Source organism: Sciurus carolinensis, chromosome 14, assembly GCF_902686445.1.
Source record: "Sciurus carolinensis chromosome 14, mSciCar1.2, whole genome shotgun sequence".
Taxonomy (NCBI): Eukaryota; Metazoa; Chordata; class Mammalia; order Rodentia; family Sciuridae; genus Sciurus; species Sciurus carolinensis.
This window is the reverse complement of record NC_062226.1, coordinates 69,235,458-69,262,643: the sequence shown is the minus strand read 5'-3', so window position 1 is coordinate 69,262,643 and position 27,186 is coordinate 69,235,458. Positions and strand designations below refer to the sequence as shown.

At 39.6% G+C, this 27,186-nt stretch overlaps 1 protein-coding gene across 2 annotated transcripts in view; it reads left to right on the top strand.

The window, feature by feature from the left end:
* Window positions 1-27,186, top strand: part of Dock8 (dedicator of cytokinesis 8) — a 218,614-nt gene that overhangs the window by 147,049 nt on the left and 44,379 nt on the right. For both annotated transcript variants that reach the window (XM_047524520.1, XM_047524521.1), the window contains 8 exons: window positions 1,257-1,426; window positions 3,849-3,944; window positions 6,904-6,999; window positions 12,316-12,465; window positions 14,578-14,691; window positions 19,361-19,516; window positions 21,017-21,156; window positions 26,210-26,379. In XM_047524520.1, the coding sequence (XP_047380476.1) occupies window positions 1,257-1,426; window positions 3,849-3,944; window positions 6,904-6,999; window positions 12,316-12,465; window positions 14,578-14,691; window positions 19,361-19,516; window positions 21,017-21,156; window positions 26,210-26,379 (1,092 nt within the window). The remainder of the gene's footprint in view (window positions 1-1,256; window positions 1,427-3,848; window positions 3,945-6,903; window positions 7,000-12,315; window positions 12,466-14,577; window positions 14,692-19,360; window positions 19,517-21,016; window positions 21,157-26,209; window positions 26,380-27,186) is intronic.

The window sequence follows — 27,186 nt, the reverse complement described above, 5'->3', positions numbered from 1 at the left end:
TATTGTGGAGGTCTTTCACCTCTTTTGCTTGATTGATTCCCAAGTATTTTATCTATTTCTTTTTTTTAGGCTATTTTGAATGGAGTGGTTTTCCTAATTTCTCTTTCAAAGGATTCATCACTTATGAAAAGAAATGCAATAGATTTATGTGTATTGATTTTATATCCTGCTGTTGATTTCATTTATTAGTTCTAGAAGTTTTCTAGTGGAGTTTTTTGGATCCTCTAAACATAGAGTCATGTCATCAGCAAATAGTGAGAACTTGAGTTCTTCTTTTCCTATTCATATCCCTTTAATTTCTTTGGTCTATCTAATTGCTTTGGCTAGTGTTTCAAAGATGATGTTGAATAGAAGTGGTGAAAGAGGGCATCCCTACCTTGGTCCAGTTTTTACAGGGAATGCTTTCAGTTTTTATCTGTTTAGAATGATGTTGGCTGTGGGCTTAGCATAGATAGCCTTTATAATTTTGAGGTACGTTCCTACTATCCCTATTTTTTCTAGGGTTTTGAGCATGAAGGGGGTGCTATTAGTTTCACTAGTTTTAAAAATCTAGTATAGACTAATTTTTGAGAAATATAAATAATTAAAGGTGAAAAACATTCATACATTGCATATGCTTGTCCTCATAAAATTCAGGTGACTCTGGGTTTGTTGCTGGTTTTGTTGTTGTTGTTTTTGGATACTGAGGATAGACCCCAGACATGTTCTCTGTCACTGAGCTATACCCCCAGACCTTTTTATTTTATTCTGAAATACGGTCTTGCTAAGTTACCCAGGCTGACCTTGAACTTATGATCTTTCTGCCTCAGCCTCCCAGTTTGGTGGGATGATAGATATACATCACCATGCCCAGGTCAACTCTATGGATTTTTTAATCTCAGAAAACCTTACTCCATGAATTATAAAGTTATCACCATTTAAATATTGATCAATTACAAATAGCCATATTTAGAGCTTCTCTTAAGAGATCAGAAGCTCTGGCAACCCTGGGTTCTGTTTCCCCTGACATAGGAGACCGGAAATGAGGCGCGTGTTTCTAGTTCACCACATTCTCATCACTTCTACTGCCTCCTACCTCATCTACTTCCCCCAAAAAAGTGTCCCCCCCCCCAAGTTTTTGATGGTAAGAGTCTAAGTTTAAGGCCTGATCTGGTAGGTTTTCATTCCACTACTACCCTATCCCTCTTCAGTTCCTTCTCAAGGTCTGTAAGTGACTCTGGTCCTCTGTTGACATGTCTATGCCTGGTGGGACACAGGCGGGTCCACTGCCATCCCAGACCCTCGCTACCACACGTATGGACGCACGTCTGCTGCTGCTGTGAGTTCGAAGCTGCTGCAGGCCCGGGTGATGAGCAGCAGCAACCCAGACCTGGCAGGGACACACTCTGCAGCTGACGAGGAAGTTAAGAACATCATGTCTTCAAAGGTAGGGAAAATGGCAAACCCTGGGGGTAACGCACAATTTCTCTTTGGTTGTGTTTTTCTTTGATGCACACTAAATACTCATGTTAATGAGCCGTAATATGAGGTTTCCATACATGTATACACTGTGTGATGATCAAGTCAGGGTGTTTAGCATATTCATCACCTCATACGTTTATCATTTATTTGTGGTGAGAACTCTCAGAACCCTCTCTTCTAGCTATTTTGAAATATTCAATACAATGTTGTTAACCATGGCATCCTTTGGAACACTAGAGCTTGTACCTTCTATCTATAGATTTGTAAAGGGGTTTTTTTTTTTTTAATATTTAACTAGAATTTGGAGAACTAACATAAAACCAGCTATGACTATGGCCCATGGTGTTGGTCAGATACTTAATGCTCCACTTGAGTGATTAACCTTCATCTCTTTTGAACTGATGGATTCCATTCTGAAAGATGTAGCAGCAAGACTGGAACTTAAAGATTTGCTTAGAATCAGTTAAAGTGGGAGGAGATTGTTAGGGCATAGCTGGTTTAGCCACATGGAAACAGTGAATACAGTGAATTTTATTTTCCAGCATTGGGGTCTGCGTGCTGACATGCCTTACAGTGGGGTCCTATGCAAGCCACCTGCCCTTGGCCTCTGTCCTCCTCCTGTAGAGGTCCTGACCTCTGACTGAACTTAAGAATCATTTATGGATCATTGAAAACATTGTACTCCCAGAGATTCTGATGATCAATAGGTTAAATCATATGAAATTATTGATATTCCACCCTTTTTGACTTAGAAAATCAACACAGGGATGTACTAAAGTTGGCTAATAGCAGTTTCTGAGAGTTGATTAATATATTTTCTGGATTTTTTTGAGCCAGTTGTGAAACAGACATTATTAAAAAATTAAATTATATAAACTTACATTTAAATATGTGTATTAAAAACAAAGGTAATCAGTATAATGTAGTATCCTAGATTTATCTTAGAACATAAACAGAACCTTAGTAGAAAAACTGATGAAGCCCAAATAAAGCCCGTGGTTTAGTTAATAGTAATGCACCAGTGTTAATGTCTTAGTTTTTCAAGTGAACCATACTGTATAATGCATTATGTACATTAAAAGAAACAGGGTATAAGGCATAGAAGAGTTCACTGTACTACCTTTGCAACTTGTCTGTAAATGTAATAATAATAGTAATATAAATAATTATTCCAAAATTGAAAGTATACATTTAAAAGGTAGTACTCACCCCTCATTTCTTCCTAATCATTTTACTACTTTTTATTGTCATTTGTGTTTGTGAGATTATTCATGTCTATCATGTCTGTCTGGTGGGAATACTGTCTAATGATTGGCTGCTGCAGTTTCCATCCCAGCTCTGCATTTCTGGTGATAAGTTGAAATTAGCCATGATGGAACTATATATAGCATGTAAATTAACAAATGCAGCAAAATGAGCCCTACCACCCAGAACTGGTTTTAAATACTTGCTGTACACCATGCTTCAAACTCATATTTAAGGCTCAGTAAGGAAATGATCGGCAGTCATTTTTCTCAGCCTTTATCTTCATAGTTTCCTCTACTGAAAATGAAAATATTAAATTTCTACATAGACTAGAATACTTTTTTTGTAGCAAGGAGAGAGATTTTTGTCTAACCAAAAAATTAAAGCACGACCATATCACAAGTGATTTTTGACAATTTGTGTTTAAGAGACTAAGTACAGTACCATGCTAAACCGCAGAGAGGCACTGTTCTCACATTTTTCTGCTTACCCAATAAATTCACAGAATGCTAAAGGAACTATTTGGTATCTGAATCCAACTTGTTTTTAGCTATAGGATGCTACACACCAAATTATTAATGGTGATTAACTTAGGAACAAGTGGAATTAGGTGTGAATTTACCATCTTTGTTTTGTATTTTTACATAACAATTATTTTACCTTTGTAAATAGAAAAAAAAATAAGAAATATATTAAAAATGAGTTCTGAGCCTAGTGTGGTGGTGCACACCTATAATCCCAGCAACTTGGGAGGCTGAGAAGATCACAAGTTTGAGGCCAGCAACTTAGTGAGGCCCTAAGCAACTTAGTAAGACCCTGTCTCAAAATTAAAAGGAAAAGGAGGCTGGGGAGATAGCTCAGTTGGTAGAGTGCTTGCCTCGCAAGCACAAAGTCCTGGGTTCAATCCCCAGCACCGCAAAAAAAGAAAAAAAAGGGGGGCTAGGGGTGTGGCCCAGTGGTTAAGCACCATGAGTTCAATCCCCAGCATGAAAAGAAGGAAGGAAGGAAGGAAAGAAAGGAGGGAGGAACGGAGGAACGGAGGGAGGAGGGAAGGATGGATTCTAAGGTAGTGATTTCCAGACTTGCCTTCCCAGTGTGTCAGTGTCAGTTAGTTGACTATTTAGTCATGGTTTATGTTTCAGATTGCTGATCACAACTGCAGCAGGATGTCTTATTATTGCTCTGGCAATAATGATGTTCCAGGTTCAACTGCAGCCCCAAGGCCTGCCAGCAAAAAGGTACTGAGCAATTTGGAGATAATCCCAGGACAAGGAAGGACTAGCCTGGGCCCTGCATTAAGATTGAAAATAGACACTATTAAAGTGCTCTCCAGTCTTGTCCCAGCCCAGTTAACACACACACACACACTCACAATCACACTTTACAACCCTGTCCCTCATCCCCCATTTTTTGATCACCCAACTGTCCATTAACAACACAATAGTCCTCCAACTCAACCATGCATTAGAATTACCTGGAATGCTTCTTAAAACTCATTGCTAGATCCTACCCCCTGAGTTTCTGATTCAATAGAGCCAAGCATTTGCATTTCTAACAAGTTCCCAGCTAATGCTTCCAGGGACTTCACTCTGAGACCCATTGCATTATCCTCTTTTTTAGTGGAAAGTGAGCTAGGGACAATTCATCTGTGTCAAAAATGAATGGCAATAATTAGATATAATACTATTTAAAGTAATCTGAAATGCTTCCTCATAATTCTCTATAATCAGCCTCACTTCTGAGTTCAGAAACTTTACAAGGTGTAGAATTTCTTAGACCATAAGAATTCCTTAATCATAGCCAAAACCAGGGTAGTTTAAGGTATAGAGGGGCAAAAGCTGTCAAGCTAGCCATCTGATAAGTTTTCCCCTCTGCTAGACTAGAGTCTCACCATTATGGTAGCTTCTTAAGGTCTATAATGTCTTTCAAGACCCTAATTCAAATGTGAATCTGCTAATTGCAAAGAGTAACACAGGCAGCCATTTGCAATAGCTAATGCCACAGGGGAAAGTTTATTAAACAGGCAAGGAGGGGATGCGCCTCCACACAGCTTTCTTTGGACTAGAGGAAAGATGAATCATGGGAGACACGGCCAGGGCCTGGTGCTGAGGACTGCAGTAGTCCAAGCACCATTCATTAGGGGAGAAGTACCAGGAGTTAATTATAAAAGAAAAAGTGAAAGATGTTCTTAGGCTAAAAACAAATTTGTCACCTACCCTAAACTTTAGCATTAAGCTGTCATAGCCCCTTTGTAGTGACTGGTCACAAGTACCACCTTCCTTCTTAAAGAATATTTGCTTACATCCTGACTTCCCTGTAACATTTCCTGTTTGGTTTTGCAATTGCCTTATTTTGACCTGAAATGACCACAGGAGAATCATTTCATTGCAGGGGGAAGTTCAATGTATTTCCTTAATAGTTCAGCAAACAGGGTTTTGTGACTTGGTTATTTTAAATAACCTCTGGAGCAGGGTGTTCTTGTAATAAGGCTGCCTGGTAAGCAGCAAGCTGCATAAATTAAGAAGCAACTTATCCTTGTGTAATCTCTTCCTGCCATAAGACTCTGGCAGTCAAACTGACCTATTTACAGAGGCTAACTCGGAAGCTGGTGGAGTGTGTCTTTCTCACCAGGGGAAGATAGAGGTGTGACCAAGTTATATTGAGTGCACAGTTGACCACCTGCTAGACTAACCCTCAACCCCACACCTCTCCCATTTGGCAGAACCTCACTTAAGACTCAAAAGAGCAAACAAGTGTGTTTCACATGTATGAAGATGATTAAGCTTTGACCCGCCTGCAAAATGAAGTGAGACCAGTTCATGAGCTAAACCAAATGGGGATGGAAGCAGAGATGACCCAGACATCTACACAGAAATTCTCCACTTGTCTCCTTTCAGTTTGACTAAGTAGCTCTCAAATTTTAATATCCATAAAATGGGTAAATTGCCTTGCATGCATACTGTATTCTATGGATAATTTAAAGGAGCGTTGAATGCAAACTTATTATAATCAATTTTTGCTTTAGGCTGACTTTAAAACTTAACTCCACATAGGATGTGATATTAGGGTCTTCAAATAGTTTTAACTTCCTGAACCACTAAACAATAAAAAAAAGAGCTCATTCATCTGTATTTATTCTAGGTTCTGTAGAAATAAGATGAATGAAAGCCACAGAAAATTCCCAGATAGTACTTTTGCCTTTAGTTAGGGTTTACCCAGGACCGAGGGGGTCCCTGAGATGCATGACTTTCCAATTTGAGACTAAGATAGTATCAGGCCAGCTATGATGAGTTTGTAGCTCCACCTTGAGTCCTAAACTGCTTCCCCATCAAAACCACTGTCAAGAATATTATTAAGTATCTAGAGAAGTTGAAGAATGGGAAAGATGGGAAAGGTAAAATTCTGCTCCATTTACTGTGGAGCAGACAGATGACTTGAAGGGAAGTGAAGACATAAAGTGGAGCTGAGGAATGTTCCAAGCATCTGACTCTGGGAATGCATTTGTGGGTTCAGGCTACCACCATGTCCCTCAGTGCAGAGGAACATCTCATCAACCCATCTGATCATATTCCCACCTGAAGCCATGGTGGGAGTATGCAAAGAAAAATTATCCAGTCAGGAAGGGATTTTTAGATACCACCTAGATAGTGGTCCCCAAAGTGTGCCTCTGAACCAGTAGTATCAGTGTCCCCTAGGAACTTGATAGAAATGCAAATTCTCAGACCCTGCCCCAGACCTAGCATCTCTGGGAGTGATGTCCAGTCATCTGTGTGTTTTATTTATCAAAGTCACCAGGGGATGCCATTATATATTCAAATTTGAGAATGGTTGCTACCTATCAACTGATTTTATGGATGAGAAAACTGAGTACGAAGAGAGGAATGGTTTGCACATGGTCGAATTCTCCACATGCAAGCCATTCTGCTCTTTGTACTCCATGTCACCAGTTTAATCTACTACCTTAGAATGCTTCCCCCATAGGACAAAGTTTGGCTCACAGGCTGAGTCCATTCCTTCAAACCTAGCTCTCCTGCACAGTATCGACATCACCTCAGGTTATTTCAGCACTGTCTTGCCATTCACTGCCGATGGCCCAGGACATCTAGGAATTAACAAGCTATTAGACTGGAAAAAAGAAAGGGGGTGTTGGTGAGTCATAGTCTGTCATCACAGCCTGGTTTTCCTGATTGTTGTCAGCATTTCCATGAGGAGCTTGCCCTACAGATGGTGGTCAGCACTGGGATGGTGAGAGAAACCGTCTTCAAGTATGCCTGGTTCTTCTTTGAGCTTCTGGTGAGTCTTGCATGTTCATATCTGTGTTCTATAAGGGCTAGAGAAAAACATGTCAGAAAAGCAGTCAAGTTTCCCATATCAGAAACTGACACCTTCTCACCAAGTTGTTCCTGCTGAAAACCTGGGGTTGGTCCTTGAAATGTGACTCTCTTCACCTCTTCATCCATCTTCTACAGAATCACATTGATTCTGCTTTGAAAATCTGCCTCCAAACTATCGCATCTCAGCCTGTTCCGCACCTGCCAAGCCACCGTCATTGATCACATGCATCTTGCAGTAACTTCTTCTTTCTTCCTCCGGTATCCACCCTTGCCCTCAGCCCATCCACCCTCCACAGGGCAGCCAGTGTTGAACAGATCGTGGTGCTCCTCTCTTTAAACCCCTTCAGCAAGTTGCAGTGTACTGGGGGAAAAAAAGTACGAATTTTTAACAAGACTTAAAAAGCCCTTGAATGATTCTGCTGTTTTCCTCCATTTCTTTCTTTATCTCATGACGTATCCCCCCCTTATCCAGCTACATGGTTCCCCTTGTAGTTCTTGGAAGATATCAAGTTCTTTTTCAGCCTCAAAGCCTTTTCTGGGTTCTCTCACTAGTTCCTACCTTTTGTTCCCCCTCCCCACCCCCCACAAACACACACTGTTTTCTTTAGGCTTCAGCATAAATGTCACCAACTCCAGTAGCCCCTTTCTGACCACCTTATTCCATAATATGTGTTCTACTTTATAATTCTCCTTTTAAACACCCTGTTTATCTCTACTTATCACTTAACACAATTTGTAATTGTTTCTCTGTCTCACCTACTAGATTTCTAGGATTGGGATCAGTCTTCTTCATTCCCCCATCTCTAACCAAAGCAGGGTTACCCCAGATCTACCCCAGATCCCTGCCAACAGAATCACATGGGGGTGCTTGGTTAAAATAAAGCAGATTCCTGAGCTTTTGTCTAGAACTACTAAATAAAATCAGCAAGGATGGAAACAGTGGTGTGCAGTTGTCTATCCTCCCAACTGACTTCTAAGCACATCTGCAATCCACCAATTCACACCACCTCTGCTCTGTAAGTCCTAAATAAAACTGAGGTCTTTGAAATGTGTATCCAACCAAAATAAGCATTTTGCATTCCAAAAGCCAAACTGGTTAAGGTGAATGGCTGCAGCTCACAAGTCCTGGTACAAGATCACCAGCAGTGGGACATAAGCTCTGTGCTCTGGCAGAAAATGGACTGGTCACAAAACTACTCCCCTCTTTTTCCTTAAGGCATGAGAAGTATTAAAATCAATACTCAGTGACCTGTATGTATATCCTGCTCCTGTTTATCCACCTCATCCATCATGAAGCTTCTCCACAAAGAAGATTCACATGCGTTATGATCCATCTGTAAACAGTTTATACAAATTATCCTGAGTTCAACTGTCAAAATTGCAGATTTAAAAAAGAAAGCATGAAGCAAAAACTGAATTTGATCTTGGAGAATCTCATAGAAGAAAGTCTCAAACAAAACACAGCATTCCAACTCCAAGATGATTGGTATTACTCATATACTTGAGCACGCTTCATCTCTTCTTCTTAGATATTATCTAATACTTACACACTACAAAGCACTATAGTTGTTTGACCGAGTAACCAAGTCCCTTGGACAGTGTTTCTCAAGCTCTGCTATGTGAGCATTCTAATAGCATCTCTAAAGACTCTTTAACTCATCCTTGCAACTTTATTAAAACCCTGTGAGAAGGTCGAGGGTGTAGCTGAGTGACAGAGTGCTTGCCTAGCATGCATGAGGCCCTGGATTTGATCCCGAGCACCACAAAAAAATAAATAAAAATAGGGTGTGAGAGTATCACATACCAAGCACATACCAAGACAGAGTAGGGATTTGCTAGCTGCTCTGCCAGTGAGGTTCAGAGCTTCAGTTTCCAACTCTGAAGTTCAGATTCCTTTCTTCCATCACTTTGCCCCCTTGGGAAGCTCAACCTTACAAATCATCTTCTTAGGCTAATGTATTGACAACATGGAAACCATTTGCATTCAGGAGTCAGTCCACTTTAATGCAGTGCTACATTGTTATTTCATACCCAATAATCATGAACTCAGTATTGCTAAGTCTGAGAAATCCACAAGGCACCATAGAGATGTTTTGAAGACCAGTTTGCATTCTCTGTGAGTGTAAGGATGTCTCTTTCATATAACCCCAGTAACAGCTGACATCTCTGAAGAACAAAAAAAAAAAATAGCATCCAAAGTATGATGATCATATATATAAATATATATATATATATTTACACACACACAATGTGGCAGGTACTGTTTTAAGCATTTTGAAGCATTATCTTTTTTAATCCTCATGCAACATTTGAGGCAGGAGTTTTCTTTATTCCCAATATATAGACAGTGTTGGAGGAAGGATGATAGCCATAAGGAGGGTCTCCAGAGTCTTCAGCAATACTGCTTCACTGCCCCTAACTGCAGGGAGCCAAAAACCATGGAAAAGGTGAAAATTGCTTTTGATCTTGCACATCTATTTACTAGGACTTGGTGGGCCTCAAAGAAAGAGGAAAAAACTAAAGCTAATAACCCTCCTTATCTCCAGGGAGCCCCTTATGCTAAACAGATGAAATAGCTGGGAAGAAAGCTGCAAATTTAAGCACTCTGATGGGGTTGGTCAACTTGGATCTCAACCAAGGCAGTAGTTACACAGGGCTCAGCAGGCTATATACCCTGTCAGGGTCCCAGCAGAACAGAGTTGAAATTACTCAACAGGGTCAACTGAAAAGCATTTATCCAAAGGCCTCTGCCCAGGGCATACACATGGTTACAGGAGTCAGTAAGGTGAGGTATACAATGTGCAGCAACTGCCTGAAGACTTTGTCTGTCCTAGCTGTAAGGAATGAAGAGTAGGGAACAATGTAACTGGGGCCTAGAGAAAGCTGGAGGCAGAGAAGAAGGTCCATACAAAGGCAGTGGCATCTTAGGAAAATGTTGTCACCACCAGAACCACACTGTGGCAGGGATTAGGGTGGGAGGAGTGGTTAACCGCCCAAATCTCTCTGTTCTCCCACCCCCTGGTCCCCTGCTGGTACCTCCCATTGCCAACTCCAACCAGTAGCCAAACAAAGGGTAGGGGACCCTCTGCAGTACATAGAGACATCTTCCCAGTATTCAGAGGTAGGAATTTAGGATGAGAAATTTAGCTGGGGGCTGTGACAGAGGCACATGGAACCTCTCAGTGCCCAGACAGGACTTTGCAAAGAAAATTGATCTCAACAGGAAACCTAGTCCTTCATGTGTTGTTATGTACTTACTTGACTGATGCCCAGGAAATTACTAAAATCCCAAACAGTTTTTTTCCCCAAGTATCTTGACAAGAAAGAAACAACAGCTTCCTTGGCCTAGCCAACAACCTGGGTAGTTTACACCCTCCAGTTTGTGTTGATGGCCAAGCACTAATGAACAACCACTTTGTCATGAGAGCTGTTGAATACAACCCTTGGGTGAATTTCACACTTAGCTAATGAATAAGCTCCTGTGCTTCTGGGAACTGCTGAGCCAGACCTTGGAGACCCAGAGGTAAATGGGTGACCTAGTTTACTCACTGAGGACATGAAGTTCTGCATTAAGGAGTTCTTGAAAGCTACCCCTACTTTGAATGGCCCGCAGAGGCCAATGTGGGAGAAAAGATTTTCCTGCCTCACCCCACCCTACAAATAATGAGCCACACATCCACTAGTATTTCTGCTGCGTGTTCTTCTCTGGAGACCAGGGACACAGTAGCTGGCAAGTGCTGACAGTCTGGAAATAGGCCATTATTTGGAAGCATGGTATTGTGAGAATTATTTATTGGTTGTGAGATGGCCAAACTCTGCAGGAAGGAGCCGAATGCAGCTCTAAAAGCCAGGGAATCAGGATTGGGGTCACTCAAACAAAAAGGCCTTGTCTTCCTAGGTCCCTGGTTAGCAGTGCAATGAGAAGGTGCTTTTATCAAACAAAAATGGCGTCTGGTTCCCACCTTCATTCAAGTCCCTCATCAAGTACGTATGTGTGGCTCCCTGGGATGAGAACAAGTCTGTGGGTCCTAGACCAAACAGGCCCCTGTGGTGAGGAGAAACCAAGGTTCTTATACTCAATTTTGTGTGCTTAGTTCCTCCCCAAGCTGGTCTCAGCATTATCTGAAAACATGAAATATAAAACCACCTCTCTGTTTTTCTCTTCTTATTTTGCCTTCTCTTTGTCTTTGTCTCAGTGCTGGCAAAAATCACCAGTCCTGCTTTCTGAGAGACAGAAATCTTCTGTTAATGTATAAAATTTCTCCCATCCAGTTCTCAGGAAGGGAAGTTCAATTTCCAGGGCCATTTCCTTTTGCAGTGATTCACTAACATGAACTAATTCAGAGTATAAGTACCCATCCACAAGGATTCCCAGTTTTTCCCATCAGACTGTTCCTAATGGCTTCAGCAACTTTCAACAAGGATGAGACTTAACCTCAGATGATGTCAAAGAGGGTTGTATTGACCCATGAATCTCTTGGCCCCAAGAAGTCCAAAAAACAAGTATGGTCTAGATTTGTGGTAGACACTGAGCATGTGTTACACCAGTCACCAACTGATACATGGATAGATAGAACTATAAGTTAGACTTATAGAACTCAAAAGGTATTCTAGAATTATCTTCAGAAATAATCTTCTAAATAGTGGTTAAGTTTCCAACTAGCCAACAAACTCCTATTCAACCCATAACATAGCTTAAATTTATAGAAGTAGAAAGTAGCCTGATTGTAAACTATGGAATTGTTTTTGGAAAAGCTGTGTTCTCCATTTCATCTTGAAACTCAGGATAGGAGGGACATTTCTTCCTTATTCTCTTTACCATACTTCTAGGAGCAGAAAAGACTTCAGTTCCCACTCAAATCAGTCTCATAAACAGTTCCTGTCCCTGTCCTGTGACATGCACTGTGTTAGTCATGCCTACATGGTCAGGGGAGCCCAGACACACCTTTCCTTCCAGGACGGAAGCCGTGGAAGAGAGACAGATCTTCTGACACTGGAGCTAAAGAAGAAAGCTCCTGACTCTATCAGCAGCAAGAAGGGAGTCCCTGACTTGGGGTCAAGAAGAGGACACCCTTCCCACCTCCTGCCACCATGGCAACCACTCGCCTGTCAGAAGTATTTGTAGTCCAGAGCCAGCCTGGGCAGCATCAGCACCAATAAAGTGTCAAAAAGTCCATTGTGCAAAAGCTTTTCTTCAAGTCATTCCACCTTTTGCACATTTTATAAGCAGCAGGTCACCGGTGTCCATGTTGACATTTCCCCCATCCCTCTGTAGGTGAAAAGCATGGCCCAGTATGTACATAACCTGGACAAACGGGACAGTTTTCGGAAGACTCGGTTTTCTGACCGCTTCAAAGATGACATAACTACTATTGTTAATGTGGTCACCTCGGAGATTGCAGCCCTGCTAGTGAAACCTCCGAAGGTAACTGGGGCTCTTAACTTTCTAAATTGTTTACCTTGGACATAAGCAGAGAAAAGTGAGGGTCATTTTTGAAATGGTAGTTAAAATACAACTGTACACTGTCATCAAATGCAGCGTGTTATGCTGAACTGGACCCTGGGGTGGGGCTGGGGGATTGCTGAAAAGAGAGTACAACATACACAGGCATTTAAATCACTGCCTCAGTGTTGCTGTGGAAGAAAACACTCTTGCTCTTGGGAAATGCATGCTGAAGTATTAGGGATTAAATGGGTACAGGGCTGGGGATATAGTTCGGTAGGTAGAGTGTTTGCCTCGCAAGCACAAAACCCTAGGTTCAAATCCCCAGCACTGCAAAAAATAAATAAATAAATAAATAAATGGGTGCAATGTTTGCAACCAACTCTCAAATGGTTCAGGAAAAGAAATTTTATACATGTAGAGAGAATGATGATAATAATACAAATGTAGTAAGATGTCAAGTATTGATGAATGTGGTTGAAGGAGACACAGTTTTTGTGCTATTCTTGTACCTTTTCTGTAAGTTTGAAATCATTTCAAAATAAAGTTAAAATATATAAAATGAGTCAGGTTGGTGGCACACACATAATCCCAGAAACTTGGGAGACTGGGGCAGAAGGTTCACAAGTTCCAGACCAGCCACAGCAACTTAGTGAGGCCCTAAACAACTTTAGCAAGATCCTGCCTCAAAATAAAAAATAAAAAGGGCTGAGGTTGTACCTCAGTGGTAAAGGACCCCTGAATTCAATCTTTAATATGTAATAAAAATTTAAAGGTAACTATAATATGTTAGGGAGCAATTTTTATTATTAATGACTATATCAAATTAAGAATTTGTGTAGTATCAAGTGCTCAGGAGATTTCATTTGCTTATTTTTCATGGTAGAAAATATTAGAACAACAATGGTATCTCCATATTGGTAGGCATGAAAATAAGGCACAGTGGATTGATACATTTTCCATGTCACACAGCTTGCAGAAAGTCCAGACTGAAAATTGGATATTCAGACAGTCATATAAACTACTCAAGAGGAATGGCCATGTGGGAAATGAGAGGAAAGCTCAAGGATTTCTCACTGTGACTCTGGGAACCTCTTTATTAGGTCTCCATCCATCTCAGTGATTGGTCAGGTTGGCCTGAATTTGCAAACTGTAAATCATAAAAAGAGGAAAATAGTTTCAAATTATATTTTCAGTAGTGTTAGAGAAAATTGGTTTATCATTCTGAGAATAAAGAACATAAACATGAAAGAGTGAATCCCTGATTACTCCAAAGTGCTATAAACTCCTCATTTATTACTAAGAAGTGATTAAAAAATGAAAATTAAGATAAAAAAAAAAAAAACTCATACAAGAATTCACTCTACCAAGTATGACTCTGACCTGTCTTGGGTTGGGAAATGCTGCCTAGCTTGGAAAAAAAAAAAAAAAAAAAGTTGCTGGGCAAGACGGTGCACACCTAAAATCCCAGCAGCTCAGGAGGCTGAGACAAGAGGATTGCAGGTTCAAAGCCAGCCTTAACCACTTACCAAGCGGTTAAACAACTCAGTGAGACCCTGTCTCTAAATAAAATACAAAAAAGGGCTGGGATGAGGCTCAGTGGTTAAGTGCCAAGTGCCCCTGAGTTCAGTCCCTAGTACCAAAAAAAAAAAAAAAAAAGGTTAAAAACTGATTCTTTTATCCTGATTGGATTTTCTGCAATAACCCTTACAAATTAAGAATGTGTGTCTCATCGAAGACTGTGAATACATTTTTGACTTGAAAGGAAAAAAAAAAAAAAGTCAGGTTCCAACCTTGTAAACAGAGAAGTAGTTCAGTTATATACATACAAATCGCAGGTAGGGAGAGGTGGCCAGAGGGAAAAGCACCAAAATATTAACAGCACAGAAAGAATCACCTGAGTCAACCCAACAGTCATAGCATCAGATAAGAGCTAAGTTGTATTAGCTACAATTTTTCAGACTTAATCTGGTTTACCTAATGCACCCTGAGGGACGATGGTTAATATAATAGGATTTGCCTCTCTCAATGTTCCCATCCAGGGACCTTGATGTCCAGGGCTTACATGAAATTATTTGTATGTTTCTTTTCAAGGAAAACGAACAGGCAGAAAAGATCAACATCAGCCTGGCTTTCTTCTTGTATGACCTTCTCTCACTCATGGACCGAGGCTTTGTGTTTAACCTGATCAAACATTACTGCAACCAGGTGAGTGTTTCTGGGAGCCATTTCAGTCCTTCTCTCCAAAGCACTGCTCATTATGTTCATGGTCACATTAGAGAGTGTGGAACGTTCCTCGTGTCTGGACCGCAGACATCTCTCCAACTCACTAGTTTACTAAGAGCGTTTACCAACCCAGTCAACAAGTTCCTCTGTGGGAACTGAAACTGGTTAGCGATCTGATTTGATTTCTCCAATTTAACATTTAATAGAAATTACATGACTATGCATTTCTTTTCTTTAATCAGGCCTCGTTCAAAGTATGAGGTCTCTTTACATCTGTTAAGGTAATTAATTAAATTGCTGTTATGACATCTTGATGAAGTCATATAGATTGAATTTTACTGAGCCTCAAAGCAAATCTGTTATAATCCAAATATAGTTTGAGTGTTATCCCCCCAATTTTTTTCTCTTTTCAGTGATTTCCATATATTTTATTTTTAAAATTTTGTTCTAATTAGTGATATATGACAGTGGAATGCATTTTGACACATCATACATAAATGGAGTATAACTTCTCATTCTTCTGGTTGTACATGATGTAGAGTTACACAGGTCATGTGATCATATGTGCACATAGGGTAATAATGTCTGATTCATTCTACTATCATTCCTACCCCCATCCCTCATCCCTTTCCCCCCAGTTTTTAATATAATTCTTCCTTCTTTCACTGTCCCCTGTAAAATGCCCTAACAATGGTAATACAAATAAGTTATTGTTGCTTTTCCTCTCCTAATGTATTTCTACTCTAGCAACTGCTCCTACCACAACTGCCACAATTGTAATCCCCTCTACACCCACCATCTCCACCTAACACCACCTCCACCAACGTCACCATGCCCACCATCACCACCATTGCCACCTGGTGCTTTTTTGAAATTTTTATTTATTTATTTTTATTTTTTACAGGCTGCATTTTGATTCATTGTACACAAATGGGGTACATCATTTTGTTTCTATGGTTGTACACGATGTAGAGTCAGACCATTCATGTAATCATACATGTATATAGGGTAATGATGTCTGTCTCATTCCACCATTTTTTAAACCCTCCTCCCTCTCATTTCCTTCTACATAATCTAAAGTTCCTCCATTCTTCTCTCACTCCCACCCTCTCCCCACCCCCATTATATATCATCATCCACTTATCAGGGAAAACATTTGGCCTTTGGTTTTTTGGGATTGGCTTATTTCACTTAGCATGATATTCTTCGATTCCATCTGGAAAGCAGTGTGGGATCCTTAGAAAACTTGAAGTGAACCCACCTTTTGACCCAGTTATCCCACGCCTCTGTTTATACCCAAAGCACTTAAAATAAGCATACTACAGTGACTCAGCCACATCAATGTTTATTCAATGTTAATAGCTAGATTGTGAACCAACCTTGATGCCCTTCAACAGATGAACAGATTAAAAAAACTGTGGTATATATACACAATGGAATATTATTCAGCCATAAAGAAGAAGAATATTATGGTGCTTTTTTTTTATTGGTTCTTTTCAGTTATACATGGAAGTAGAATCCATGTTGACATAATTATGCAAGTCTGGAATATATCTGGTTCTAATTCAGATCCCAGGACCTCCCTTTCCCTTCCCTCTTCCCCCTCCCTTTCCTCTATTCATCTTTCTGCCTTTACCCATGGTTATTTTTTAATTAATTTCTTATGGATGTACATGTTAGTGAGATTCACTGTGGTATATTCATATATGACATAGGGAAGTTATATCAGATTCATTCCACTATCTTTCCTTTACACATTCCCCTGCCACTTGGCTCTTTGCAGTTAGTAACTTAGTGACTTTAACTAAGTCCTTCAAATTGCATGGATCTCAACTTCCTCATTTTTAAAATAAAATAATTTCCCCCTGTAGCAGTTTGAGGGATGGGGGACCCACGAAGTAAAAAGATACAATGACAAGAAACAATGGCACTCAAGGTTCTTTGGGTGGTACATTGACATGTGAAGACTGTCCAGATGCTTACAAAGGGGAACCAAGCACTTCGAAGAGTAGGAAACTTCCAGGGAAAAGAGTGGAGTGAAGAGACATGCATGTCTAGGTGACGTGGCTCTGCAGGACAGTGGGGCGTCTCTGGGTCAGAGGAGGTCCAAGGGACTGTAGTCACTTGGTGCCTTATAGCTATAAGGCTCTACCTTATAACTGGAAACAGCTGTCCAGTCAGTTTCCTGGGACCTACAAAGCAGTCAGGTGCTAAAAGGCTAAAAATCTTGTGAGTTCTATTTTTCACATAATGGAATATGTCAAAATTCAAGTTTGGCGTGAGCTAATGTGTTGGGTATCAGGACAGAAAACTCAGGAGCCAGTCCAGAGAGACTATCTTTGACTCATTTACATAACACCCTTCCCCAAACAAAACAAAGCTCATGATTTTCTAAAGGACAGCCTAGCAATGAAGCAGAAAAATAGAAGAGAATCCTAAGGCAATGTCAGAGTCCCAGAGCTTTACTGCCCCTGCAGCAGACAGTATGTCCCCAGATCCATCAGAATTTATCACAGAGGAAAGACTTCACTCCTCTTTGTCCTCCCGTTTAGGCGTTTAGGATTCCAGGTCACTGGATGAATTTTGAATACAAATTACTCTGTTTTCAAAACTTGAAGTCCGATGTTTAGAAAAGAGACCCTAGAACACAGCCGCAGACCCAGTGCACACATGGCTGTACATGTGTGGGTGGTTTTCCTTTCAAAAAGGAAATAAGACAATCCATGGTAGACATCCACCTACCCTGCAGAATGCATGTTTGAATTTCCTTTTACTCTATCCTTTCTTTTCTCTTCACTCTCTTTCTCTTTTAAATTCTTTTTTTTTTTTTTTTTTTTTTTTTTTTTTTTTATCTTAGCTGCCTATTCTCTCTTTTTTCCCTCTCCAGCCTCAACTTCCTGAGAGCACTAGACTAGGGGTCTAGAGACCTGTGTTCTAATTCCAGTGATGCCATTTGCCACTTCTGTGATTAGGGACCACCAACCTTCACTGAGGCTTTGGCTTCCTCAGTGCAAAAGAGTTAGGCTGGATTGGACTTGTCCATGCTCTGACACTCTGGTTTGGTGCTCTGTCTGCCCATGACATCCATGGATATTGCTTAGCATCAATGTGGCACACAGGTCTCAAAAGGTCACCAGCCTCAGTCACAGTCAATGGTATACTACTACTGAGCTACATTTCCATTTCCAGTCTTTCTTTTAAGACAGAGTCTTACTAAAAATTGCCCAGGCTGGCTTCAAACTTTCGATCTCAGAAGTCACTACTATTACTGGTGTGTACCACAACACCTGGCCTTAGTCTCTTACTAATAGCCATTAATGACCAATAAATCTATTTCTTCAATTATTTTCTCTTACAATGTGCCACTAGATTCACACCCATCCCTCAATAGAGCTACTGACGTGTCCCTGTGGGTCCCCACCTTCGGAGAGAACTTTTCAGGACCTGCACCCCACTCCTCTTTTCTAAACAACACTTGTGCTTTCACGTTCTGATCACCCAACAGCTCTTTTTGAGTGACCCTAAGTGAGAAGCATGTGATCAAATTCTAATTAGTTCAATTTGTTGGACTTTGTTGGTCCAAAGTCAGGCAGGAGTGTTCATGGAAAGGGGATGGATTCCAGTCACTGTCCTTACACAGAAGTTTGATTTTTTAAAAATATTATAATGGCATTAATTTGTTTTTAAGAAAATATCTGTAGATTGATTCTATAGGCAGAATGCCCCCATAACACCATGACTTCTCTTAAACTGGTTGATGATTTAAATTACATAGCTCAGAAATCTGCTCTTAAAGTGAATGAAGACCATCCTTGGCTATTTGCAAGGATGAGGTGCTTACTGCTCCTCCGCTGGGTGTTCATGATGAAATCCTGGGGACTCAAGACCCACCAACCTCTGTCCCCTGCTTTGTGTATGGGCAGCTGTCTCTGACTGTGGGTGCTTCTACTCTTCAGCTCATCTGTGAGGAGGGAGGCATCTTCCAAACTGTCCCCATTGTCTATTTTCAGTACTTGTTTCATGATTTACTTTTTAAACAAAGATTTTCCCTAAAAACCCTTATAGCTCTTTCTTTCTTTCTCCTCCATTTCCTTCTCTCCCACTTCACAGCAAACTCCTTGACTTTTCTTGTAGTTAGTTAATACTTTCCTAGGCATTTTGATGCCTTCCTCTGAAGGAACTGATTTGATGACTTTCCAATGGAGCTTTTCATCAGAGACTACAAGAGAACACTTGGGACATTGAAGTCATTCAGTCATATTCCGTTCATTTCCCGTGGCCCTGTGTGAGGTCAACTCCTTTCATTTAGCTTCTCAGACACAGTGGAGTTTTCTGTAAAATTACTTATGTTACACTGAGACATTCCTCAAGCTTATGTTCAACATGGACTTGCCGAATTCACAAAGTGGGGATCAGGGCAGGGATCCTCATTTGGGGCAGCTCATAGGCCAGAATCATTAAGGATAATAGTCACAAATGAAAACTTACTTATTGGACTGTCCTGGAATGCAGAATTTGCCATCTGTTGCCCTATAAGATCAATTTTTATTAAATTGATTGTCTTAATCTGTGGAGAAAAGATATCACTGTGTCTGTCACCCTCAACTCCATGTCCCCTATCATAAACACTTCTTTCCATTTTCCTTTCCAGCTCTCAGCCAAGCTTAATAACCTTCCAACACTCATTTCCATGAGGCTGGAGTTCCTGAGAATCCTCTGTAGCCATGAACACTACCTCAACCTGAACCTCTTCTTTATGAATGCTGATACTGCACCAGCATCTCCTTGTCCTTCCATATCTTCCCAGGTAAGCAGCTAACTGAAGGATTTAGTCAAGATGTTTCATTTAATTAACTAAATTGAATCATGTGTTTTCTAAAAATGTTGGTCTTATTAATTAGAAGGAAAATCAAGCTCTTCAGACCAGATCAGTTGATACAGATATGGATGGTATGCTACCCTGAAGATGTCCTATCTTAACTAATAATTTATAAGCTAAGTAATATGTTTTCTTCCTAGGCTCAAGGGTTCCTGATAAGGCGAAGTATAGCAAGGAATTCATAAGCCTATGAAAATTAAGAAACTCACAGAAGAGTCTCAAATCTTCCTTCATCTGACTTTAGCCAGTTATTACATTATGCATATACAGGATTCCAAAGTCAAATAAGTTTTGGAAACTGTGTGTCATCCAGGTGTTGTTGTTTTGTTTGTTTGCTTTCTTTTGTTTGGCAGTAGACCATCCAAGAGCTTTTAGCATGTTAGTTAAATTGTTGCTGTCCAAGGAGTAGAAGAGGAGCTGGCAGGAAGTATGTGTAATGCACACGGTGATTCCCAAATGATTTGACTATGAAAAGCTTTGTTCCCTATAGATTTCTCAAGGGAATAATGTCCTCTAGAAAAATCTTAAGGAAATGCTGTTTTATAGTCACATTTCATTTGTAGGGAATAAATTAATAGCTCGGGGCAGCTGACAAGATTTCTTAATATTAGGTTCTTTTTCCGCTGCATATTTCTGCATACTAGCACAAAAGTGAAGGTGTATCAGATTAATTTAAAAACAAAACCTGAGACCTCCACGCCAGATGGCATGCTGTATCTTAGATACCACCATATTAATGTGAACTGAGATAGATCTGACTGACAAAGAGCAATTTCAAATGTGTCCTCTTTACATTGCAGGCTAGGTCCTAAGACTACCCTGGGGTCACCTTGCCCTTGGCCCTCTCCCCGGACATTCCTCTTCTGACTACCCCAGGAAGCAGGCTCACCAAAGCATGAAGGAGTTAGAGACCCTTTAGATGCTCTTAGTGAAGTGTAACATGTACTCCTAGGATAAGAACACAGAACAGGCATTGTCTTGGACTGGTAAATCTGACACTTTCCTGCCTGACACTTTGGTTTCAGGTCCCCAAAATTCAGAGAGAGTGTTTAAGCCATATTCAGAAGTATTGCTGAATGAACAGGCCACAGCCACAGGATTGAATGCAGTTCTCAATTCTCAATACACATTTTATCCTGGGATTTTTAACCTTAAGCTTGGATTTCAGGTGGGGAAGGGATGTTGTTTATTTTTCAACAGACCCGGAGTACTTCGTTTTCATCTTTCCCAATTGGCAATCCTCCATCTGTGGGAACGGGAAAGACAAGTAACCAGGCTTTATCTCTGCTTCCTCACCTGTCATGTGAGACCTACTCACTAGGTATTGCTCACAAGGCCTGGCCAGAGCAAGCGCTCCATACATACTAGCCATGGCTATTTTAATTCCAGTTCTTATTACTCATAAAATTGTCATTTACTTTTCTGTAGAACTCAAGCTCCTGCTCCAGTTTCCAGGACCAAAAGATTGCCAGCATGTTCGATCTAACTCCAGAGTACCGCCAGCAACACTTCCTCACTGGACTCCTCTTTACAGAGCTGGCTGCCGCGCTGGATGCTGAAGGGGAAGGGTATGTTTCTGACACTTAAAATGGAACATAAAGCAAAAAGAAAAAAAAAAAAAAAAAAGATACTTCATATTAAAGTTTACAGTTCAACTTCTTGTGCTTAGTAAAAAACTCTATCATTCACCAGTTCTAAGAAGAAGTAAAAACATCCTTGTTTGGAAAAAAAAAAAAAAAAAAAAAAAAATGGCACCCATGGGAATGTAGAAAGGCATCGGGGAGGGAGAAGAACCACAAAGTGACTTTTTTTAAAGTCACTTATTTATTCAGTGGAATTTACTGAGGATCAATAAGCTCCCTAGGAATGAAGTCATTTGGGGTGAGGGCCTGTGGATTGAACCCAAGGCCTTATTTATGCATGCTAAGGATGTGCTCTACCACTGAGCTACCCACCCAGTCTAAACAAAGCCCTTTTAACAAAGGTATGAGCATGTGGAGGCAACAGAAAGATGCCACTTGGCTCAGTGCTGACAAAGGAAGTAACTGCTGAAAAGGCAGTTACCCTGTATCTCCATTAGGCTTCTGTGGTCAGGCCTTGTCAGGCTAAGAGGGTCAGGACTTACAATTTCTTTCACCTCCTATTTGTATCAGCACCCAGGGGGTATACGGCAGTATCTGGCCTTGATGTTGGTCCATGGCTTCAATTCCATTTTGTTTTGACTGTAATTAAATTACTCCCAATTTTTTCATAAGAATTTTCTGCCCTGTAACTACAGCAATAAAAAGTGCCCTAACACAATAAGGTGCTGAGAAGAAAGTTGGAACACAAAGGACCTTACTCTCCTATACAAACATGCCCCACTTCCTAATCCTCCTTTGATACATTGCTTTAAGTGGTTTCTGAAAATAATCTTTTGTATTTACTTTAGCACTAGGTTTTATATTCCATTTTCTGTCTTATTGGAAACAGCCCTGACATCTGTTTTTGATTCCTTGTAAAACTGTTGCTGTGATATTACTAGCAACAGGGTAGAATATGTTCAGAGGCTATCTTGTAATTATGTTTAATCAGGTAGATACATTCTTCAAACACACAAACCAAGTACCTTTTCCACCCCCCAGAGAGAAACTAATTAACAGTGTCACTCTTTGGCAACACAATAATCCCTGATTGCTGAGTTGTCAGTTACTCTCCTGCAAAGTCATTAGAAATATTGTCACGACTCTACCATGTGGGCTAAAACTTCAGAAAAAAATTTGTGCCTTTTAAAAAACTTCCTATTGATCAGCATTTTCTTTTGCTGCCAAGACAATTAATAGACCTAGCCACCTGTGGAGCAAGGGCCAATGGGACCCATCCCAGTCGTTGGACCCCTGTAAGGAATCACAGCTTGTTTTCAGTGGGTCTCCTTGGAACCCTCATGCCTGGGTGTATCCACAAGTGTCGTGCATCATTAACACTGTGGTGTTTTTCAAGCATCTGGAAATTGCTCAGCATCTTTGTGTTAAGCTAGCAAATTATAGTGAACACAGTCTACTGTGTCAGAACACAGTCTACTGCCAGGACCACAGACTAAGATGGTAGTCAGAACAAGAACAGCTTCTAAAAGGCAGGTTATAAGAATCTGGGTCACTTAAAAATTTGGTTAATATTTTCTATCTAAACTTATATTCTGAAATAGCATTATTTTGTTTTAAAGAAAAAAAATTTTAAAATTGAACTTCTAAGGCTAGCTTCCACATACTCTTACTAGGTTTTTAAAATTTTATTTACTTTTTATTGAAGTATAATTTATGTGCATTAAAGGGTCGCAATCTTAAGTGCAAAGTGCAATTAACTTTCACTTCTGAACACTCCAGAGTAATCACCAGCCAGATGAAGATAGAGGGTGTTTCTAGCACCCCAGGATATTCCCTGTTGCCCCGCTCAGCTTTAGGCCCTTGTAGGCAACCACTGTTCTGATCCTTATCACCAGAGATTGGGATTTATTGAACGTCACTTTCTTTTACTGAATGCTGTGCCTGTGGTAGCCTTCAGTGTACAGTTGCATATATCAGGACATCTTTTCGTTTTAGCATTTCTTTTACATTAATATACAACAATTTGTCTACTATACACAGAAGCATCCACTTGGGGCTGTTGTGAGAAAGCTGCTGTGAACATTCCTGGGTGTGCTTTTGGTGGACATTAGAGCACATTTCTTTGGGGTATAAATACAACCTACTTTTTTAATTTTAATTTTAGTTTGCTACTTAAATAGGTAAATATGTATACATGGTTTTAATAAAATGTCAAAAGAATATACATTGAGCTATGAAAAGAAGAGCTAATGAAATCTAAAGCAAGCAGATTATAGGAAATAGTAAAGATTACAGTCAACTAATGAAATAAAGAAGAAAAAACAATAGAGGAAAAATCAGCATAACTAAAACCTCATTATTTGACAAGATCAACAAAAGCAACAGAACTTTAGATAGGCTAATCAAGAAAAAAGTAAGAAAACTCAGATTACTAAAATTGAGAATGAAAGGACCTGGGGTGATGGCACACACCTGTAATCCAGGTGGCTGACAACCCAGGAGGCTGAGGCAGAAGGATCACACTTTCAAGGTCAGCCTGGGCCTTAACTCAAAATAAAAATGAAAAAGAGTTGGGGATGAGTAGTAGAGCATCCCTAGTTTCAATCCCAGTACAGAAAGAAAGAAGAGAGAGAGAGAGAGAGAGATCACTACTTTAGAGAAATAAAAAGGATTTAAAAAAAAAAATACTTTAAAGAATTATACACCAACAAATCAGAAAATCAGATAACCCAATTTAAATGAACAAAATCCTAAAAAGACAAACTGCTAAAACTGACTCCAAGAAGAAATAGAAAGTCTCATAAATCTATAACAAGTAGAGATTAAGAAAGAAAGAAAGAAAGAAAGAAAGAAAGAAAGAAAGAAAGAAAGAAAGAAAGAAAGAAAGAAACTTCCTAGGAAAAAAGTCCAGAACCACGGAGTTCTCCTAGATAATTCTACCAAATATTTAAAGAATTAACCCCAATCTTTTTTTTTAAGACTCTTCCAAAGAATAGAAGAGGAGGGAACATTTCCCAACCCATCCCATGAAGCCAGCATTACCCTGCAACTAAAACCAGGCAAAGGCATTACAAGAAAAAAGATTTCATGGACTGGGGTTGTATGTAGCTCAGTGGTAGAGCGCTTGCTTAGCATGTGTGAGGCTCTGGGTTCAATTCTTATCACCACAAATAAATAAATAAATAAAGGTCCATCAACAACTACAAAAATATTTTTTTTAAAGATTTCACACTATGGCAAATTAGGATTTATCTAGGAGTTCAAGATAAGTTTAGCATCTGAACACCAATTGATCTAATGTATCACATCAATAGAAGAAAGAACAACAAAAACCAATTATTTTGACAGATGCAGAAAAAGCATTTGATAAAATCTGATGTCCCTTCCTGATAAAAACACTCATCAGACACTTTACAAATAAACAAAAACCTCCTCAGATTGACTAAGGGCCTCCATGGAAAACACATAGCTAACTTGATATTTATAAGTGAAAGACTGCCTGATTTTCCCCTAAGATCAGGAACAAGACAGAAATGTCCACCTTTGTCATTTCTAGTCAACACTGTGCTAGAAGTTGTATCCAGGGCAAAAAAGACAAGAAAGTGTAATAGAAGACATTGATATTAGAAAGGAAGATGTGAAACTATCTTCATTCACAGCATATTCATGATTATAGAAAATCCTAAAGAATTCACTAAAAAGCTATTAGAACTAATGAGTTCACTAAGGTTATAGGGTATAAGAGCAATATACAGAAATCAACTGTATTTCTACATACTTACAGTGAACAAGCTGAAAATGAAATTAAGAAAACAATTTCATTTAAAATAGCACCAAAAAGAAGAAAGTACTTAGGAATAAATTTAGCTAAAGAAGTACAAGACTTGTACACTGAAAATGACAAAACAGTGATATAGAAATAAAGATCTTAAAAAATAGAGATGTATTACATGTTTGCAGATCAGAAAATTTAAGATTGTTTAGATGGCAATACTCCTCAAGTCCATCTACAAAGTCAGTGCGTTCCTCCTGAAATCTTAGCTGGCTTCTGTGCAGAAATTAATAAGCTGATCCTAAAATTTGTGAGGAGTTTCAAGTAACCCAGCATAGCCAAAACAACTTTTAAAAGGAATAAAATTGGAAGACTCACACTTCCTAATATCAAAACTTACTGCAAAGCAAAAGTACTTAATACTATGCAGTTCTAAAATAAAGATAGACATAGAGCAATGAAGTCAAATTGAGTCCTGAAATAAATCCTTACATTTATAGCTAATTAATTTTTTTTTTGTACTGGGGATTGAACCCAGGGCCACTTTACCCCTGTGCTACATTCCTAGCTTCTCTATTTTTTATTTTAAGATAGGATCTTGCTGAGTTGCTGAGGGTCTCACAAAGTTGCTGGGGCTGAACTTAAACTTGTGATCCTCCTGCCTCAGCATCCTGAGTCACTGGAATTACAGGCATACATCACTATGTCCAATTAATTTTTTGAAAGGGTGCTTAAAACAGTTAAGCAGGGAGGGGAATAGTGTTTTTAACAAATGTTGCAGAAACAATTAGATATCCACATTCAGAAGTATGAAGTTGAAAGCATATCTCACACTACATACAAAAATTAATATAGTGGTAATAACTTTGATCTAATAGATGAAAGACCTAAGTGTGAGAGCTCAAACTGTAACATTTTTAGATAAAATCATAGTAGCAATCTTCATGAACTTGGATTGGTCAATAGTTTCTTAGATTTGTCACCAGAAGTACGCCACCACACTTGACAAGGAATACCATTATTTCAAAAATAAAAAGGAATGAAATTCTCATGCTACAACATGATAACCCTGAAAACATCATGATAAACAACAGAGTCAGGATTAGAACAGTCTGTCATTGGATTCTGAACATGACTATCCTATTTTGTCTAGTTCTCACATTGTCACCTCATTGCTTGGGAGTGTCTTATCACTCCTTTTTGTTTAGAGCATGTTGCTCAGTTTCCCTTTGCCTTAACCTCTAGCTCTCCACGTTGTGCCAACAGAATCAACAAAGTGCAAAGGAAAGCTGTCAGTGCCATCCACAGCCTGCTAAGTTCTCACGACCTGGACCCACGATGTGTCAAACCCGAAGTGAAGGTCAAAATCGCTGCCCTTTACCTGCCTTTGGTTGGCATCATTTTGGATGCTTTGCCGCAGCTCTACGACTTCACAGGTGAGGACCCTTGTGTTTCCTCCCTTGGACTGATCAGGGGCCCTGCCAAATGCTGGCTCCCCCCGAGAATGAGTCTCTGTTGTTAGTTCTAGTGCTGGTACACGTGTATGAGCGAGGCTTCACAGCTGTGGCCTCCAAATGTTCTTAGCTCAGGCCCCTAGCAGTTAAAAAAAAAAGAAAAGACACATCATCAAAAGTATGTTTTTTGTTCAGAAAGTACTTGTTCATCCATTCATTCAGGTACTCCTTCATCTGCTAGTGTATGATGAACTCCATAACTATGCAGCACAAAGCATGAAATATTATAGCAGAATTACTCCCTTTGGAGCTCACTGCTCTAATGCCTTGAAGTGGTTTATACACTTCCATATTACAGTGTGGATTAGAGAACACAGATTGGTCTTTATAATGTTACCAGGTCTTATGTAATTTCCATGTGCTATTTATTTCATTATTTGTTTAAAACCCAGTTGCCTTAAAACACCACAGTGAATTATTATTTCTAAAATTTGAGTCTATTTTCAGAACTTTAGCAAATGGAATGCTATCTACATTTAAATTTTTCTGAAAAGTTGAAGATTCAAATTGCTATGGTGTAGACAGGTTCAGTAGATTTTTAGTGAACCAGTTGATACTAGGTACTTTAACATACTTTTCCAAGAACTGAAGAAACAGTCTCTATGTATGTGACTGATAGCCTTCTTAAAAACAAGCCTTTTAAATGGTTGGTTCCTTTTTGTTTGTGTACATCTAGTCCTATGTATAAATATAGATATGTCTCTACTATATTGGTGCAATAAATTAACA